Raw genomic sequence first — 20600 nt, 5'->3', positions numbered from 1 at the left:
GAGGAGAAGAGGAGGAGAAGGAGACAAAGAGAGGGGTTTGCCAACCTATAGTAGGCTGAGTGGTAATTGAAGAGTTTGATTCCGAACGTAACATTTTACTCCCGTGATGATGAACTAGAAAAAATGACACAGGACATGGGTCACATTAAAGAAAATCGTTAGCAGGAGAAGAAATCAAGTACAGCAGCTGCATATGCAAGAGGCTCAGAGCACCAGGCCGAAAGACAGGACTCAGAGCAAAAGCTGTCTCTAAGTGCTCTGAGGTGAGTTCTCAAAGGTCTCCTAGGCAAAAAGGAAACAGCGCTTGAATAGACTCAGCTGCAGTCCCAAGTATACTTGTGTAACGGTATTTATCTGCTGACATAAAGAAGTAATATAAGCTAAAATTATTTTATATAACGAGGTCCAACACTTTTAAAGCTGTTTATGACAACCGTTCTTTGAATTATGATTTATCTGAATACATAAGCAGCCCTTGGCGGAAATGCAGATTTGCTAGGTGAAGTGCTTAAGGAAAAGTCTGAACCTGCACCGCCGACATCAATGACTACTTTGCATCACTGACTTCAACAAGACTAGGATTAGGTACCAATGCATAAAGTCCAGCGTCTGGATGATTTTATAGAGACTGGTATTCCTTTAGACCCACTGTGTTGACTTACTCATCTGCTCATCTATTTCCCATGAAAAAGGGATAAAGTACTATAGAAAATACTATAGAGATACATAGAATACAAGGTATATTAAAGAAGAGGGGATAAAGTTCCAAAGGACTCTTAATCCGAGGACAGTAATAAGGAATTCCAATAAATTAATTGGACAGTTATTAAGTATTGTATCTCTCAGTGTCAACCCAAGTAGGAGTTGCAACAGTCTCCCTGTCAATAGGACTGAGAAAAATGTTTGGGATGCATCAAAACTAACCAAGTTAACCCTTCAATGAAGTCAGATATTTTGAGGCACATTTCATTTTCCACTACCATCCGCTTTTGAGGAACAGGAGTAGAAAGCTCTAAAGTAAGGATGGCTCTGCAGGCATAAATGACTTTCCTATAGTAGCAGATGCAGAATCAGGTGCTAAATTTCAGTTAGACCTGTGGTCCAACATTACTGTTCCATTTCTTTAGTAAACAATATATGCGATACGTTGGTAAGCAAAAGAACTATTTTTAATACTGCTGAAAAACTCACAGATGTCATTACAAGGTTATGACAGCTCTTTTATGATACCATGACAAGAAGTTTTATGGGTACCTTTTAAGCCTGTAGACAAAGGTTTCTAGGCCTTAGTGGCACACTGTCAGCCCTTATAGGGTTTTGTGGTAGCTTCTTTTTGGATTCAACATCCTTGAGTTAGCATGACAATTGCTACAAATACAAGCTCTCCACCCTCTCAAGGTCTGTACCAAACTCTTTAGAAACCTTGGCCCAAAGTAGAGGCTGTGTGAGATAGCTGACACTGGAGCAAGGTCTACAGGACAGTTGATGTCTCTGTCTTCACTAGCTCAGTTGCCTCTCCTGAACTCCTCTGTGCTGTTCTTGTGCCATTACAATATTGATTATGATTCTATAGAACTCCTGAGAGGTAAAAATGCAGTAAACTTAATGCTGCTAGTTAACAGGATAGAATTACCTAGTTACAGAATGTCAGCTCGCTCTGAACACAGTCATTATTACACTTCCTGCAATTTTACTGCTCTGGCTATTATTTGACTGGTCTCTCTCCTGCTCCCTCCCCAAATGGCTTCTTTCCTATCTCCAACTGTTCCTCCAAGAACCGTGTCAGACAGAGCCTACTTTCCCACTACAGAAGTAGGCTTTCTGACAAACTAAGATGTTACGTTGCTGGCTACTGATAATGCATTTCATACAATGCCCTGGAAGGCATGGTGACAGAGTGCTCCCTGCTTCCCCAGAGCACAAAGTCCTCCTGACCAGAGCATTTTCCACTTGCTTTGTACAAGGCTCAGGGCTCTGCAAAGTGGTTCTGGGGCGGGTGCCAAGGAAAAGGCAGGGCTACAAAGGCAGAGCCCGAAAGCCTGGGCGCAGCCACTGGCCAGAGAATTTTTTTTGTGTTGTTGTTGTTACTCTTCGGTTCAGTTGCCTTATTTTGATTTATTGCCTTAAAACTTCCCTCTTGCCGAGACTGTTTTATTGGACATTTCTGTGTGCTATTTCTGCCAAGTCATACAAGCAGCTTACATGTCATAAACTTTATCTGAGCTAAGTTCAATTCTTAATTACACCACTCTAATGCTGGAGGAACTGTGCAGAAGACACCACAGTTATTCTAGACATACATCAGTGCAAGTGAAGAGGATCTTAACCATGGGATTTAAAGTTTACAAAAACAGATCATTACATGACATTTAGTGAGATGATGTTTACAGAACTGGCATTTTATACAATTCAATCTCCATCTTGAGACAATGAATGGTGACTGTATCCAAGTAATCATCTGCATGTCCATTTTAACAGTGGTGTTACTTACCCCTGCAAGGATCATTTTTCACTAAGAACTCATCAAGTGCCATCCAGCCACCTCCAACACGAACCATGACTGTACTTCTTAGGATACGAACAAGGCGCAGTTGTTGAGAGTCACCAAACTGCAATAAAAATCAAGCAACAGTCTCAGGCTCTCAGTCATTCAGATGCAGTTCAATGCTGATAGGTTAAAAATCACACACTTTAAAAATTTTATTTTAATATTTAATTATTAGTAAATGCTAAAAAATCAGATTTATTTATGCAGATTATTAAAGCTGTTAAGATTTCAAATCAGATGCCGCTGCATTAATCCAAAGGAGATGGAAGGACGGTAAGAAAGAATCTCAGGTTTAATTTTATGCTTGATTCTCAAATGTCTGCGCTTATAAAGGAAGCAAAATTAGTAACACATTATTTAATTGGTTACGATCTGCGTTTATGCAAATTAATGAAGATCCATTTGCATTATTTCACTGTTAAATCTTAAGCAAACTCTCTTATGCAACAGTCTAGACTTTAATGATGTCAGCTGAAAAAAGGCAGCATCACTTTAAATGATCAGTATGTGGGCTGGAAATTCAATGCATTATGAGTGTTGCACAGTTCTGTTAATTGATTCATTTATAGGGATATTTTCAGGTATAGCATTGACACTGCTCACCTATAGCGAGGTGCATATAGGGAAGGGAACATTAAAGAAGCAATGAATGATTGATAGCTATAATTATTGTCCTTTTTTATAAACTGTTTGTCACTCCTCTGTCTACACATCGAGGTTCTTCACAATTCAGAGATAAAAAAAAAAAAAACCCGAACAGTTTCTTGTACTAGCCCATTCTTCCTTTGGGCTGATGGCCAGGCCTAACGTATGTTTTGGTCTTGAAACCTGTATAACAAAATCTGTATGCAATATCTCCATTCAAATCTGGATCAAAGAAAACATGACCAAAACATTGACCCCATGATCTCATGAAAACTAACCAGAAGAATTCAGTACTTTTTAGCCAATGCCACTAAAATATTTATTTTGATATCGGATCATGAGGCCAAGTGTAGTGCTCTCACACGCAAACATGCAGAGCACTCACTGAAACCAACAGGAGTCAAATACACCTCTTTGGGACAATCTTTGACCCTTGGAGAAGGCTGGCCATAGTTCAACTGTACCTACTTGCTCCAGTGAGGAGACCGAAATGCTTTAAATGCAAACCACACAAACGTGCTCCCTACTTGTTAAATGACTTTAGTTGTTTGTTACTATGTAAGCCAAGAAGAGAGAAGAAGTTTAAAGGAATATTACTTTTAGGAACCAAACAAAAGCAATGCTTGCCACTTAATTCAATAATAATTTTTTTTTGTTATAAATAAGAACATTTACATGAGCATTATTTGTAAGGGCTTTTTAATAATGCATTCAATATGTGCTGAACAAAGAACCGTTTTACATATGTAGATCAAAGTTAAAAAAAAAGAAATGGCGTCCAAATTGATGCAGTTTATTTTCATTGGCTTGTTTCTACAGAGAATTTTTTCTAGAGGTTCCAAAGATACTATCTTTTTTCTTTTCTTTATTTTTTCCCCATTCCAGCTTAATTCTTCATTTAGACCCCATCAGGCAACTATACCAAGGGTCACACACAGTATCCTTTGGAAACTGCCTACCTAGGCTGTGGGGCTCCTGGAAAATAACACAGGTATCTATCAAGGCATTTTTCCTAATGGTAACTCAGTCCATTTCCTTCTTAAAATAGCCTGGATACCAACTTTCCTTGCACAGTATTTACCATTGTTTCAAATAATCAGAGGTAAAAACACTGGAATAAAAATGTAAAGGAAGTTTAGTTTAAGCTACAAAAAGGCCTGTTCTTGACAATAGCCATATAACATCCTTGTCACTAGAGAAGCCTTAGCCAACTTGCTGTAGGTGATTTTTACTATGATGCTGTTCTGCACCACTAATAGTTAGATGTTCTCAAAAAATGCTGTATTTTTCCCAGATCTGAAAGTACAGATGGCAGATAAGAGGATTAACATAATTTCAAATAGTCTTTTCAAATAGAGGCTTGTTCTATATGTGGAAAACATTTTAAATTATTACTTAGATATATTGCTTGAGGCATGTGCTAAGATTATCCACTGCTCTTTATGCTTTCTTCTATACTTCAACAGACTTTGCCAATAAGTAAGAATGCAACTACATTTTCAACATCTCTAGATTTAAAATGGTTAATGCTGTTAACACTAGCATTTCCAGAATGGATTATACATATTATTGCCTTTATAAGAGCATGAATAAGATACTAATGGTATCTGGTATCCCATTTGTGTAAAGTATTTCCATTCTTACCAGGCAAGCATGATTTAACAATTTAAGAACTCGTGTATCAGTATGTCCCACAGGAGTAAGTGAGCACTGGTTAGCGTATCCTCCCTGTACCACTATACAGTGCCACTGTGGTATGACTCACTGATGACCCAACTGACAAGAAGTATTCTTAAACACAGCTCCAATACATTATAGAAATGTATTTGAATATTTGAATGCTCTTTGAAAACACTTTGGGAGAGGGAATGGTCTAAACTGGAACAGCAAGTTTAATTTGCCTATTTCCAAAATATGCATTTAATGATTCACTGTGTGTGTATACAAAATGCAAACAATCAGCTAGGTTCTTAACCACTCTGCTTGATTGCACAGGGTTTTTTTTTCTTCTAAAAATGAAAGTATTTTTCGCCTAATTTGCAATAAATAAGTGATATGACACTGGCATCTGTGTTTACTGTGATTAGCCTTTAATCCGATAGCCTAAAAAATACAACATAGAATTTTGAAGCATTCTGCTATAAAACTGAAAACTGGTAAAATAATAGTAATTCTAAAATTGCAGTTTAAATGCTCAAGATTTTTTACTATGGGAATTGATGCTGACCATTATCTGGTTCCTTTAAAAGTAATCTCCTTGATGAGGAAAATGGGCAAAGAAAGCAGGTGAGGGATTGAAGAGGAAGGATCCTGAGACAAGGAATGTTCCACAGCATTTAAAGAAATACCACAGCTGACCAGCAATGAATTAGCTGAAGACGAAAGGATGGTGAGAAGACTGACGATTGCAAGCTTAAATCACTTTGCGTTAGAAAAAAAAAAAGAAAAAAGAAAAAAAAAGAAACTTCATAACACATTCCACTGGTTTATACCTGATTTCCCAGGAAGAACTGATAAGAAATGAAAAATGGAAGAAAGACATGATTAGTTTACAGGAAATTCTCTATATGACTCTAGAACACATGCGAACTAACACATTAGACATTCTAAATAAAGTATCTACTTCAGAGACGAGCAGGTAGCTAGCCATCCGGAGACTGAATATTGGAAAATATTCAAGGCCTTTGTTTCCTTCCCGTTGCTGTTTCTGTGGTCTTTCAAAATCATCTACAAGTATTTAGTAAACTCTCTTAGCCAAATATTGCATGTTTCATCTGAAATTGTTCTGGTTATTGAATCTAGGGGTGGTAGATCTTTTTCTACAATGTGATATTTACTTTTCTATGATCTAAAGTTGTTCTGCAGATATCTAACACACTTCTTGTACTTCAGAAGGAAGAGTGTGCTCCAATAAAATGACAAGGGAGGATACAAGTGATTGAATACACTTTGGTAAAAGAGTTTTAAAGTACAACACAATACCACAGGAAAACATCACTATTTTTATGAAACTAATTGAAAATCAGCTACAGTTTAAACACTTTGGGTATCCAGATAAAAAGATTGGCTTTTAAGGAGCTGTTGTATGTATGTGTGCCTGTGTGTGTGTATGTATGCATGCAGTTAGCTTTTAAAAAATCCCGTACGTTGAAGACAGTTTCGGTAGTTTCAGCGAAAACAAATACAAGCAGCGGCACTTTCCCATAATCTTAACTTATCTGTTATAACAAGAAAAAAAAAAATCCATAAAATTTAGACAAGCTTAAAGTAAGAAAAGATATAATTGTCATACAATATTCCTGTAAATTAATATAGCCTAATCCCTTGCATAACCACATCATATGAGGAATCTTTAAGCTGAAAGAACTAAGAAGGTCCTTAGGAGACTTACCCTGTACTTGTTATCCCCAATCTGTTCCACTTGAAACCGTTTTGCACATTTACATTTAGCTACCTGTCTTGTAACCTGCAAAAAACAACAACTGGATGATTTACTGCTAATATAACATTTCTAAATATTTGTGTAACTGGCAAACTTCAAATTATATAGGAGTGAAAACAAAATTAATAATTAAAGAACATGACCCTAGTAGAATAGAGTGCAATCTAAGAAAGCAGAAAATGTACCTCATCTTCAATTTTGTCAGCATCTGTGAGAGGCTTGTATGCATCCTTGTTTGGATGAAGAGCTGCTACAAATTCGTAATAGTCAATATATCCATCACCATCTCTATCAAAAATGTCTGCAACAGCACTCATTTCAAGTCGGCTTGTTGGGAATTCTGTAAGACAAAGACAACAACAAAAGCTAAGTTTTTTGGCTTTTCAATCCCATTACAATGAAAGGCTTTATCACAAATACTAAAAGGTTTTTAGGCACTAGGTGACAGACAATGCTTATCAAAAAACCATGGACATTCAAAAGAATGAAGGAATCTTTCTGAAAAAAACAATCTGGATCTCCAATGTTACCTAGATATTGGATTAAAATGAATATCATAGTGTGGCTTGAAGAGAGACACAGAAGCAAGGGCACAGATTAAACTGTAAGATATATGTATTTTTTTTAACGTTTTGACCTTCAAAGTGCATAAAATACCACAGATTAACAAGATAAATTGTTAGTGAGGAAAGGTCAAGCGAGAATTTCACTGCTAATTAAATTTGGAATGCAAGGCCTTCCCACTGCAGAAACATGCACGCTGTTTCGTGAAATCCTTCTGTAGATCAAGTTCACAGCAACACAGTATTAACCCACACACAGATTCTCTACGAAACGGTCAAAGAAAATTTCAAGATGCTGAACAGGGATTAAATCATGAGTGTTTGGCGGTTATAACAAGTTGATACCAACTGAGTTAAATGAGTAAGTTGTTTAACCTCTTGGTGGTATCAGGGTTTTTTCATCAACTTCGGTCAATTCAGGCAAAACAGCGATGTGCACATATAGTGACTATATTACCTCATTTCCTAAAGCAGGGTGAAAATATATACACTATAATATTCTCCTACCGAGTAACTTTAACATGAGATGCTAAAAGCAGCCAAATTCTGAATCCTCACTGCTCAAAGCAGAAGTCTCTCTGATCTGAAGATAAGGGATTATTTTCAGCAGTAGGCCCTTATCTGTTATGAGTCAGTTGCTAAAGGGAAACGTGATCACACACAGACATGACGTGGAAGGCTTACGCTACCACTAGGCATACCTAAGGAATACCAATCCATCAGGAAAGCTAGGAAAAGTCCCTTTCTAGTATGATTGCTTGACGTTTTGATCCTCATTATACAGGTATATGAACATGGTCATGGTACACGGAAACACTGGTTTCAGAAATTACATGGTTTCCTTATACAACTGAAACTAATAAATAATAAAAATAATATGAAAATAATACGAAAATAATATGATCATATGAACTGATTTTGATAATCATCTATCGGTTTTATAAGGTACATTATTATAGTTTAAATTAATCATAATTAATGACTTCCAAAGGGAAATCTGTCACCTTCTAACAAAACAAACCGCATAGGGTACACTATATAGACAATAAGATTTCACGAGATGTTTGTTCCAAGTTCAACAATAAGTTCAATTTAAAACTTACTTGAAGAAAGAATTCCATCGATAAATTCCTGCCTTGTTATCTTTCCATCCTGATCTTTATCAATTCTCCTAAAGAAGTCCATCACACGGGACTTCTTATGGTTCATCCATCGCATGTATTTTTTCCTCCAAATATCAAAATCAAAGTTGGCAAATTCTCTCAGCTGAATAAAAAGAGAAAGAACTTTTTTCAGTTGAAATCAATCAATCTAGAAAATCAATGAGAGAGATACCATCTGTGTTCTTTTGACTAATTGGTTCTTTGAGGACCTATATAAACATTTTAAACATCCTAACTCTCCTCACATTTGAGAATGACAGCTTTTAAAGCACATGCATTACAGTGTTTTCAGTTAGCTGTATCATACAATATAATACAACAAATGTGGAAGTTGCTTCTAGTATTTACAGTATTGACAATTTAATCCATGGTAAACAGAATTATGCAAAAAGTATGTATATTCTGTATGGTCTCTTTCTGACCTCTTCAAGTCTGTCCAAAGCATCATTAAGTTTTCTTCTTCTTTCCAAGGCCAGAAGCCAGACTTGCTGCCATTTGCTGACTAAAAGGTTTACCCGTGGATTCTTGGTTTCAATTTGCGCCTGGGCTGCTGACGGATATATGCCTGGTGTTGGGGAACGCTTTCCTGTTAAACCATGATAAAATGTTTAAGTCTCACACAGTTCAAACAAAACAAACGTTCACATGAAGGGTACTTGACCTTCCTAAAACTACTCCTTCCTGGCCCAACTAATGAGCCCATACCCTCATATGATTCCATCCAGTGGGATTTTTTTTTTTCCCCCCCCCTTTTTTTTCCATTGCCGCGGAAGGACCACATGGTGGTTGAAGTATCCTTTGTCTAGCCAGAAGCAGCCAGTAGCGGCTGCACTAGTGAAGCTGCACAGGTTCAATAAAATCTTTGCAAATCTCTCAGAGTTGCAAAGTAAACAACTTGATTTTAGAAGCAGGTCCCATGTATGGGTAAGTATAAAATACAATGAGTGAGTATATCTAAAAATACAAAAAGCAATTTCCTCACTTCATGATTCACTTTCCATTCAGCTTCACTGAACACACTTTCTAATTGGATCCATATAATTTCATAGACAGCAAGAGTGTAATTTTGTCTCTATAGTTTTATGTGTAAGAAGTTGTTTGCACTTCCAGATAACAGTAGATTTGCAAAGTCTCAGCATGTGCGCACTCTTGAAAGTTTAATAGCACATGAAAGGCTGCACACTTTAAAAACAGGTACTCAGGAAGTACAGGACACAATTTAAAAATACAGGTCTGCCATGAGAAATTTCCTCACAATGAAAAATGAGAGATAATTAGAAAAATCAGCCAAGAGAATTTCACCCTGTTTTACTAGAAGCTAATCAAACCTATTTAGATTATTAGTAATCTGTTATCTTTATAGATAGAGCAATGGTGTGTGTGACCTGTCCCCAAATACTTCATTACTTACTTCCTGCTCTCCCCTTATCAAGCACAGGAATATGAGATTGTACTGGAGTGGGTTCAAGTGCCTTTCTTTTATAGGTCTTTGTAACTTTATCCACATCAGGTTGTTTTCTGGTCATTTCCTCCATGAATGTCTGCAATCAGATAGAGGCAGTTTTAATTAACAATACACAAAAGTGACCACAGGAATGAAGAACACATACAATAGCAAAACACCAAAGTTACAAGAATGGCACAGAAAGACTCTTATAATGCCAGCCTCGCAAAAAAGACACAGAGAAAGGTTTTGTAGGTAAGAAAAACCAGCAGTATAAGCTTTTAAGAGCACTATGGCCTGGCTGTTAAAGAAAGGCTAAATCTAAAAAACAGTATGTCAAACTCCTGTATTAACTGTGTATGGTGAGGTGATGTACAACAGAATTTTGACTCTGAGTACTCAGGTGTTCCTTGCTGTCCAGACCGCAGTTCACGGAAGTGAGACAGCCCTGGTGTGTAAGCAGGAGTAAGCCTATGAGCATTCACTGCATCAGCAGCTCCCTCTGGCACTTCATGAACATATTTTTGAAATCCAATCAGTAAAGCCACACTGCAACACTAGCTCTATGGAAGCAGCACTATCATGTATTTCATGTGGGGTTTTATTATTATTATTATTATTATTATTATCCTTGTTCCTATGGGGAGTTGTAAGTTTGATTTTAGAACAATGTGGAACTGAATTTTGTTTGGTTGGTTTTTTACCTCTGTGTTGAATAAACTACAAGCACATCGTACATATACAAAACACACATCTGAGTATCTGAAAAGGGATTAGATTATTAGGAGACAAAACAGCTAAGGAGATTCGCACTTGATTATGAAGCCTAGCTGAGACATGAGCACCATTTGTGGAACATGTAGGATGTGTCACTTAACATGCCTTACCTGATGTTCAGCTATAAGTGCTTTAACTTCCTCAATCTCCTGGGGGATAACCTCTTTATCTTTTTCAGTAAGTGTAGTCTCTGCCCACTGTAACCAGGACAGCAAGGCTTCCAGCAATTCCTGGTTAGCAATAAGTCCAGCCAGAGCTCCTGCCAATCTCTGTTGATGTTGTTTAGCCCATGCTAAGACCTTGATAAAAGAACCAATGCATGAGTATGCGCACATCTGAAACTCTTTAGAATGTATTTAAAATTGCTCTGCTAAATGTAAACCCAGGGCTTCCTCCCAGGCCTACTGATGTTTGATTATCAACAGTGCTAGATGTAGTGGCTGACCACTAAAGGTGCTAGGTAACTAGAATTCCCAGTTCAACACCACATTTTTTTCCACATATATTCAGGACTAGGTGCTGTTAAATGCAGTAAATAGCACATTCAGGCAACACATTAAGAACTTTATCAAACAACATGTATAAGTTAGTAAATCACGCAGGATTTGGTGTCCGTCTTCCTCCTGGGCACTCCTGAAGCCTTATCTTGCTAACACCAGTATTTCTGTTTTTCTTTAAACTTAATATACACAGAAAACACCACCTGAGCAGCTGAGAGTGTGGTACACCCTCTGAGACCTACTTGTAGCCACTTAAATCATTTGGAAATCTTCTACATTAGGAATATGTTGGACTGAAATCTTCCCTAATGCAATTAGAAAATGCTTCAAGTTTGCCTTGTATTTTCTTTCTTTTGTAACTTTTAAGTTTCTCCCTAGAAACTATTGGCTTTCTTCATATGGGAAGTGTCAGGCAGTATTTCCTTCAATACATACAAAGAAGCTTTACCATCTGCTTTAGTTCTTAAAGCCCTATAAGCTTTAAAATAAAACCTAGGGAAGCATGGTATTCACATCCATCACTGCGGGTATTTGAAATGTTTAGTTCTCAACAGCTGGAAGACGTCCTCAGCTATGTTCCGATCAAAGATGGACTGCTGCAATGAAGATGGCTTGACATCTTCATACTGACCTCTTCAAACCTGGCTCTGATGATTGTTATCCAGTGCTTAATGGTGGTGATGGAGTCTGGGTGGCAGATAGCTAGGATAGCTTCTCCCATACCTGTTGCTTTATTCAGTTCTGCCTTTTTCTCTTCCAGCTTCTTCATAAATTCCTAAACCAGAGGTAACAATTTCAATTAGATGTTGACAAAATTTGCAAGAGAAATCTGAGTGCATAGTCTGGAAGGTCACGGGCCTCTCAAAAACTCAGACAGATTCAACTTGGAAGAGGCAAGTTTAATTTGTCCGAGAAAAGTTAAAAATGTTTAGAAAGCCTATTCCACATAAAGTACATGAAGCTCTAAATTACCCCAGCTTTCCACTCCTTAAAAGCCCACCATACTGTAAATACTTGAAAGACACATGCACGTATTAAAAAAAGAAGGAAAACCACAGCATTTTAGAAGTGCTGTAAATCAACTATATGATGGTTAGAATCATTATTGGCAACGTTTCAGATGACTTGGTTTGTCTGTCAGTTACAGTAATTCTTCTTATTAAACTATGAAGCTGCTAGCAGAGGCTGGAAATGTCCAACTATAATTACATGCTCAGACAAGATGACAGAGGACTTCAGGAGCAGCTATAGTAAACTAACATAAATGTGAGAACTCAGCAGCTGATGGGGAGAGACACAGCAAGAACAGGGACGGAGATTCCTAATTAACCAGCTGTTTTCAGAGGTGCTGCCATATGGGGAAAATCTTGTAAAAGCAAAAGGATGTTTACAGCTTTAGACATCCAAGCTCACAGCCACTGCTGTTCCTAGGGAGCCCGGCACAGGAAAGTGTGGCAGGACCAGAATTACGTGCAGGGGCAAAACAACAAATAAAAACTAAAGGACTTCTCCCATCCTTTCTATAGTTTGCATTTCTTTTTTTTTTCTTTTTTTTTTTCCTTTTTTTAATTATTACTACTACAATGGTGTTACTATTCTGCCTATTTTGTTACGTCTAAATGTTGTGTAAGTCTGTGTGTCTTTGTGAGCACCCTTAACTGGATCTGCCAACATCTCTCAGTGCCTAGTGGAATTTTTTGTCATATTTTAACATCTTTAATTGGGCTACAAAATGGAACCATGTCTCTGAGAGTTTAACTCTTCCTCTCTCCATCCATGAAGGGCTATTTTGGATTCCAGAAATTAAAGATCAGTGAAGTCAGATCCTAGAAAATTCAAAATCACCTAAGCATTATAAAAACAGATTCTACAACAACTCATCATGACATTATCCTCTGCCTTTACAAAGTAAATATGAAGCTAATACAAAATAAAAGTGTAAAAGAAATGATCTCCTCTACCTTGTTCTAAAAGCCTGGAATGGGTAGGCTGTATATTTTAAGAGATTCATTACTAACTGATTTTGACTTAAGCTTAAATTAATGTCAGAGTTTAAGACCCAATCATAATAGCAGTCCTTCTATGAGTTCTTAGAATATTTCAGTTCAAAATGCTTTTGGAAAAGTCAAGGTGGGTTGCAGTGAGAGATTACCAAAATAAGCCAGGGCCAGAAGGAAAACAGGCAACGTCATCATTGTTTTCCCTGCACAACTGTACTAGAATATCTCAAAATCTAAATCTATGACACACTACATACAGTGTATTAAGCTTTCCCTCAGTAAAGGATACTAATTGTATTGAACTCTGTGGCAGTCCAGTTATAACAGATACATTTACAAGAGAGGAGATGGGATGCTTCTCATTAACTAATGCAGTGCATTAACCTACTACACCTCTCAGTCCCTAGAGAGGATGGCGAGTGACAAAGACCTCCCTGCCTGAGATAGCAGAATTCATTAAATCATGTGCAGTATTCACAAAAAGAAAATCAGTAATGGGCATAAAGATAGACCATTTGGATAAAATATCATCCTGAAGAAACCCTTCAAGATGTAGCTGGATACAAATGCAGTAAAACTATTTTACAAGAATCACAGTGATAAAAGGAAATACATTTCATATTTATGTAAATAATGTCATAGTCATACTTTTTTATATTAATATTGATAATACAGACATAGTGTTTAAAACTAATACCATATATTATATTTTCCCTTATTTTCTTTTTTTCTTCTTGAAAGCTAATGCTAAAAGCTTAAGAGGAGAGACCATTCATTCAAGGAAGATTTTGCTGTATACGCTTATTGAGTGGTAAAAGCAGCAGTGAGACAATCTTTCCTAGCTTTACCATTTCTGTATTTCTATTATTTGGCCTTTAAGAAGAAAATGTGGCTGGAAGAACATCTTCTAAAACCTACTAAAAAAAAATTTAAGTACAGTATGGCCACATCTAACGCTGAGGTTGGTTGTGTTGCGATTATTCCCCCCAGTCCAGATAGGGCTTCTCAGAGACAAACTTTGCTTTGGTTTGAGGTTACAAGTTATGCTTCAGCTTTGGCAGCATGATTTTGAGCTTTTGTACAGAAATATTTTGTTAATCAATCTGCACTGCAGAGGGGGAAATTTAAGATGTTTTTTTCTAATGATTTCAGTGGACCTAAGGTTTCATTCAGACAGTTCTTTCCTCTGTACTCAGAAGATCAAAAAATTAAATAAAAGGGAACTGACGAAGCACATGTGGAGGAAAGGCAGCTAAAAGACAAGTTTTATTGCGTCGGAGACAGCAGGTTGCTACTGCCAACATTAGTCACCATATGCTGATGCATACATACATTTGCCAGCTAAAGAATAGCACCCAGTTTCCAGGGTCCTAAATTAAATGAAAACTTCTTCAAAACATTGCAGTCTGAGTACCTTGAAAAGTCCTTAGTTAAGAACCATTAGACAGTCATACCCTGCACGCACTCCTCTGCGTAATAATATTCCCAAACTCAATTTAAACAGGATGCTTTTCCACTCTCCATTGCATAAGTTTTATTATAACTTTCTTCAGAGCAATGATGAACAAATCCATTACTCTTATAATTTGTTCTACAACATTGTGGGCACAACAGGCTTGGTACTATTACTACTGCACTTACAAGAAGAGTTTTGCATGGGCTTAAATGTGCATGTTTGTAGCCTCCTGTTTGGAGAGTGAAAATATGACTTCTATGCTCCTTACTTAGCCATTTTCCCATCTCATTACTGCAAAGTTAGTTTGCTAGCCTATAATCTAGTATCTGCAGTACGTATGGCACTGCAGTATTTCAGTACCTAATGCATGTGAAGTATGACAGCATCCTGTTTCACCATGACAGAAGGTTAATGGACAGTAACATCATTCTGCTGACATTTATAAATGACCTTGAAATAAAAGTATATGCTGTTTTGCTCAATGGTGCTAAGACGACAGATATATTTTTGCTACTATAGCAGTCTGTGTTATAATTGTCAGGTATCATATATTCCACAGAGGGGTTTACAACTGTGTCTAAATGTTTACAGCAACTTTCGAAAGGCCCATTATTTTCTTAGTAAGCCAAGATGACTCAAACAATAGCCCAACACCAGTACAGGCACCAAACTGTCAACTCCATTAAATTTCTAGCTTCTCTACAGAAACAGTTGCAAAAAAACAACACTGGATGCTTGATATGACTATATAGGATAGCCTTTGCCTCCTTCCCTTTATTCTACACTCTAACAGACCTATTAGAATGAAGACAACCCTCTTCCTTTTCTTGCTTACCCTGTGCTGGTCTATCAGTGTACGCAAGGCCTCTTCATCATCTGGGAGGACCCCATGGAAACGAAGAGCCTGCTCCGCCTCTGCCAGCCACTCCAAAAGGACATGGACAACAGAGTGGAATTCTTCTGCCTGTTAAAATACAAGAAGTCACGGTCACTCATGAGGGGATCTGACAGACACACTGCAGCTTACACAAGGAGACTGAGCCCACATTTGGAGTCATTAATCATGCAGCAGTACTGGCACATTAACTTTCCATTAAAAAGTCAATGGTATACAGTACTACATTTTCATAACTGTAAAAGTATCTCATGCTTCCCCAAAAATTATAGGAAGCCTAAAAGCCTGTTCATGCTTTTAGCCATCTGATTTATAGTGTATTTGCAGCTCAGTTGAGAATGTCATGCCTTTACACTGACAAATTACACGGGAGGTGCTTTCATGGACCAGCTGGAGAGATGAGAACTCTATTTTCTGCATAGCCTAAATCACCGGTTAAGCAATATTAATTGATAGCCCGTTGGTGACTGTCCCTTTTATGTCTGGAGAAAATAATAAAGTTCGACCTTTAGGGCCCAGCCATATTCAGACACAATTAGTGTTTGAGGTAGCTCAGGACTGTACCTGCTGAGAGACTGGGGACTAACATAGCACCCTAGAAAAAGCAGGACAGGAATTTTGTACACAATGGATACATCGCTATTGCAGGAGCCCCATCCTAGCATCAACCCAAGCTAGTACATCTTCACAGAGCTGTCCATCCATGTTATCTCAGGTTTGGAAAAAATACAGATGGACCTATTTGTTTGGGATTGGTACCAGCCAATACTGACATACATACACTGCTCTAGCTCCTGAGTGCACTCAGCACAACTCCATTTCTTCTGCAATGTACTTCACCGTGCACTGTAATTGTGCCAATGTAAACAAGTTTTCAGTACACAAATTTACTTCTTTCCAATAAAGCACGAAGGGCATAAATATGATTGCAATCTCCAGCTTCCTGTGAAGGGGGCATAGTTCTTAATCACCCTTCACGCTTGACTGTAACTTCAGTGATTTCCTTAGATGGTAAGGCCTTTGAAACATTTGCTTTGCATTTGTGGTATAGACTAATAATAACAGCAATAATAAATGCTAAGAGGCATTATTTATGTGCTGTGGTAAAGGGATGGAGACAAGGTAAGCAATGCATGAGTAAGAAAATGAATATTTTCAAGTGAAATTAAATGAAATTGAATGACACGAAATGAAAATTAAATTAAATTTTTGGCAACTAGACTGTAAGATTTTCTCTGCTTCTCGTAAAGTACATGCAGCATCATTAGTACTCCTCTACCTGCCGAAGAGCCTGTTCCAGTCGGGTTTGCTTGGATACGGACAAGGCACAAACTGTCTCCCAGCGAGTGCTTAGCTCCTGCATTTGGACTTTGACCCAGGAAGAGTCATCACGACTGCCTTCTATCAGCTCTCTGGCAGAGCGCTTCAGAGCCTGGACACTGCTCGTTCTTTTTCCCAGCTCCTTCTGGAAAACCTAGGCACCATCAAACACATTTGATATGTTTAATTCATTAAGGCATAATTACGTAAATAGAAACAAAACATCCTACTGGTTATAAGAAGAAATTGAAATATGGATTTAGTTCAATCAAGAATAACTCCATCGAAGTGACTCAAAACGCGCAAGTTCTGCTCGTTAGATTCCCTATGAAGATATTTATACTCTATCCTAACCTAATAAAACTGCAATATGATAGGAAAATGTCAGGCAGATCCTGAGAACCCATCCTGATGCAATGCATGGGAAATCTAGCCTCCCTACCATGCTGGCTTTACACTTTTCATCAAAGCAATTGATCTGACACACTTAATTAACGCACAAGATTGCTGCAGCAGGAAAAGATCAGATAAAATGCTAACAATCAAGAAGAAGGTTTAAAATCATAAAAATAGAACTAAAACCCCGTCTGGGGGTCTGACTATAAGGCTGTAGATCTCACCACATATTCATATATTTATGTGAGAGTTTGTTCACATTTGCAGATGAACAAGCTCCAGTTACATAAAGGAAGCTCTTAAAAGACGATATGACAATTACAGTATACCATGCCACCGACTATGACTTAGTTGTGATATACAATGGGATTTCAGAAGCAATTCGAGCATGTTTCAGGCTAATTTTTATAGACAACCCATGTTTCCAAATACTTTTTTTCACGAGGGACAAAATCTTCTCCTCATGGAACAGTCTTTGGATACTGGAAGTCACTGGTAGATGAGCAGAGGGACCTTCACCTCATAATCCTCCCAAGCTCCAGAGCTCTGACTGTGTGTAGCCTTTGCAATACCAGTAACTTCAACAGCTGTTTCTTCCAACATACTGAACTGCAAAACTGGGATTCAGAGGCACAGTCCCACACCTCTTACCTGCCCCATCTCCAAAAACACTTCAGTAACAAAATACTGCAACTTGCCAATGTAGGCTTCCTGGGCCACAGTCGAGTTGTATACTCCTGTGCATAACTTAAGCATTGCAACTACTTTTCTCCATGAGTATACAGCAGCCCTGCAAGTTTGAAAGGCTGCTGTAGTCATGAGTGCGCTGGGCATTTGGTTAGCAGATGTACTAAATAAAAAGCCCGGTCTCCTCCAAAGATTTCCAATAAAATAATTTTTGCCACCTCTTGCGCACACACACATATGCATAAATGCACATTTGTGATTTCTGACATAATATTCATAAATACACAGGATAGCAGCATTAAACGGAATATCTCAATGCGAACTGGTGTCAATGGGTCACTAACAGTTGTTTTCTCCCGCATATGTTTTATAGCAGTTTCCACTGTCGATGACATGTTTACATGTTTGTGTTATAAAACTACTCCATGTTTCTAAAAATTACAGAATAGCCAAACAATGAGAGCATTAAAATGCTACATTTATGAGCAGTCTAGTAATTAAAAAAGAACATTTTTTGAATTACCTTGTGATTGTCGATCAGGTTCATCACTAAATCAATGTCTCCGTGTACTGGCTGATCTTCTGCTAGCTGAGGTTCAATTTTGTATAACCAGTCAATGAGAGCTTGCAGAGCATCAGTAAATTGTCCCGAAAATAACAGGGCTTCCTCCAGTTTATTTTGTCTGGGGGGGGGAGGGGGGGGAGGGAAATGAACGCACACACACACACAAAATAATCATTCATACACTTTAAGAAAACATTTTCAATATAAAATGATAACAACGTAAGAGCTTTAAATCAGTGTTTCCCTTTTTAAACAGTGGGACCATTCTCCCCACCAAGTCCTCTTCCATACCATCAGAAAAGTATGCATTTCTAGTATTTTACTGCTTTGGCACTCTTAATTATTCAATAAGCTAGCCACTCTGGTTTTACTTTTATTTATACAATAGAAACCAAAAGAATTCTCCTAAGCCTTTTTCTTATCTGCTGAATAATTAGATTGGTTTTCATTTACCTTTCCACTGATTTTCCACAAATTGTATCCCACTTATCCCTTAGTTCACTTAGCATATCATCAAGTTTCAAATTGTCATCAGCCAAGGTGGTTTTCTCTTTCAAGGAGCGTCCAGTCCTATTTGTGGTATCATACACAGAATGTTTGGCACCAAGAGATTTCTGGAATTCCTATATATGGAAGAAAAAGAAAAAACCCATACCGCATTAACTGCTTATAGGCCACAGTTAATTAACCTTTGACATATTATTTGCAATGGAAATCGTAAATGTTGCTGCAAGTCAATTTTAAACTTACTACAAAATTTCTAGTCTGCTAGTGCCACAGTGCACCTGAAATTATATGGGGCTTGACACTAGCAGAGTCCCTGCCTTTTGCCCCTCTCTGGGAATGTAGCTCTATGCTTACTGGAACAACTTCTGGAAAAACCCTCCTTCAGTGAGAGCAACGGTTCCTGTCCTACTACAATATTCCTAAATTTCAGCAAGGGGCTGCCTGGTAGTCAGAAGAATGTGGAAGAACTGCTGCTTTGGCAGCCACGAACTGAGCAGTCTTCACACTACATTTTTACATACTAAGGTTTCAAGCCGGTGTAGAGCACCCCAAGGGCTGCAAAGGTCATTCTGTTTTAGCTCAGCATAGTTAAGCTGGGAAACCTCCAACGACAAGCATTTAACCCTGCTAAGATTGAAGCATACTGTAACTGGGAAAAATTATATGCCAAAAGTATACAGATCTAGGCACAAGAAGCAGCCAGCCGACATGCCAATAACTCAATTTGGGCTGGAAGCCATGATCACAAGTAGGTTTCAGTGATCCAGGGATTTTGGAAGATGACAGTGACACAGCAGTTGTATCTGCCTGCCAGCTCTGACAGTTCCTTCTGCCCAGAGCCTCTGGAAGCTTTTCACAGGCACAGAGGAGCACAGAGAAACACAGCTCATCTGATACCACAAAGGAGTTAACCGAGTGACAGAGTAAATAATTAAATAAAGGAACACTGCCAAAAGGCAAAATCAGCCCTACACAGCAACTTTTAAATGGCTGCAATGCTTAAAGTGTTTTATTTCACACCTTCATGAACTGCTAGCAGGATATCAGTTAAAAAAAAAAAAAAAAAAAATCACAAGTTTGCTTTAGGAAACTCATCTATACAGAATCAAATAAATATTCTTTTTATTTTGGTCACCAAAAAATACCAGGCAAAAAGAGTGTTTGCTCAGTGTTTGCTGAAACAGATTTTCATCTGGTTCTCAGAGCAACGTTCAGTATCATCACATCCAGCAAGGAAATGATTACCACTTACAATTTACAGTAATTCCTCAGGGCACGTAAAGATTGCAAGAATTCCTCATGGTCACTGCCAGCACGTGTGCGCCTGCTCACCTCCCACTGGCAAGCTGGCCTGCACCAACCTGTGCCATGGTAGCTCACAACTCTTCCACCGACTTTCCAGTGTGTTCATACAGTCATCCGCTCTTTTCAGATGTGAATGTGTGTCAGGGAAAGCTCAAGTGGAATGGAGGTGTCTTAAGTAGGAGGTAGGCATTGGGTTATGCCATGCAGACAGTAAGACAACTTTACCTAGAGTGATTCAAGGTTCCTTTTTTAAAACTTGCTTGGTATTTTTCACTGTACTGTCCTTACTTTAGGGCTATTTCAGGATCCAGAGGGAACTGAAGATCAAAATTTATCAGGAAAAAAAAAAAAAGGCAGCATTTGTTTTGTAATTCAGTATTTCCTTAC

At 38.0% G+C, this 20600-nt stretch overlaps 1 protein-coding gene across 7 annotated transcripts in view; it reads right to left on the bottom strand.

Annotated features, from left to right (window-relative positions):
* Positions 1 to 20600, bottom strand: part of DST (dystonin) — a 302794-nt gene that overhangs the window by 7059 nt on the left and 275135 nt on the right. For 5 of the 7 annotated variants that reach the window (XM_082306929.1, XM_082306927.1, XM_082306930.1 and 2 more), the window contains 13 exons: positions 18855 to 19024; positions 18360 to 18519; positions 16713 to 16907; positions 15374 to 15502; positions 11714 to 11857; positions 10693 to 10881; positions 9773 to 9902; positions 8784 to 8947; positions 8302 to 8464; positions 6821 to 6975; positions 6585 to 6659; positions 5686 to 5703; positions 2492 to 2609 (listed from right to left, as the gene is read on the bottom strand). In XM_082306929.1, coding sequence (XP_082163055.1) covers positions 2492 to 2609; positions 5686 to 5703; positions 6585 to 6659; positions 6821 to 6975; positions 8302 to 8464; positions 8784 to 8947; positions 9773 to 9902; positions 10693 to 10881; positions 11714 to 11857; positions 15374 to 15502; positions 16713 to 16907; positions 18360 to 18519; positions 18855 to 19024 — 1810 coding nt within the window. The remainder of the gene's footprint in view (positions 1 to 2491; positions 2610 to 5685; positions 5704 to 6584; positions 6660 to 6820; positions 6976 to 8301; positions 8465 to 8783; positions 8948 to 9772; positions 9903 to 10692; positions 10882 to 11713; positions 11858 to 15373; positions 15503 to 16712; positions 16908 to 18359; positions 18520 to 18854; positions 19025 to 20600) is intronic. The other 2 variants (XM_082306928.1, XM_082306932.1) reach the window with 1 other exon arrangement.

The sequence above is a fragment of the Platalea leucorodia genome, assembly GCF_965183815.1.
Source record: "Platalea leucorodia genome assembly, chromosome: 3".
Classification (NCBI taxonomy): Eukaryota; Metazoa; Chordata; class Aves; order Pelecaniformes; family Threskiornithidae; genus Platalea; species Platalea leucorodia.
The sequence above is the reverse complement of the archived record's forward strand: the minus strand, read 5'-3'. Positions and strand labels throughout refer to the sequence as shown.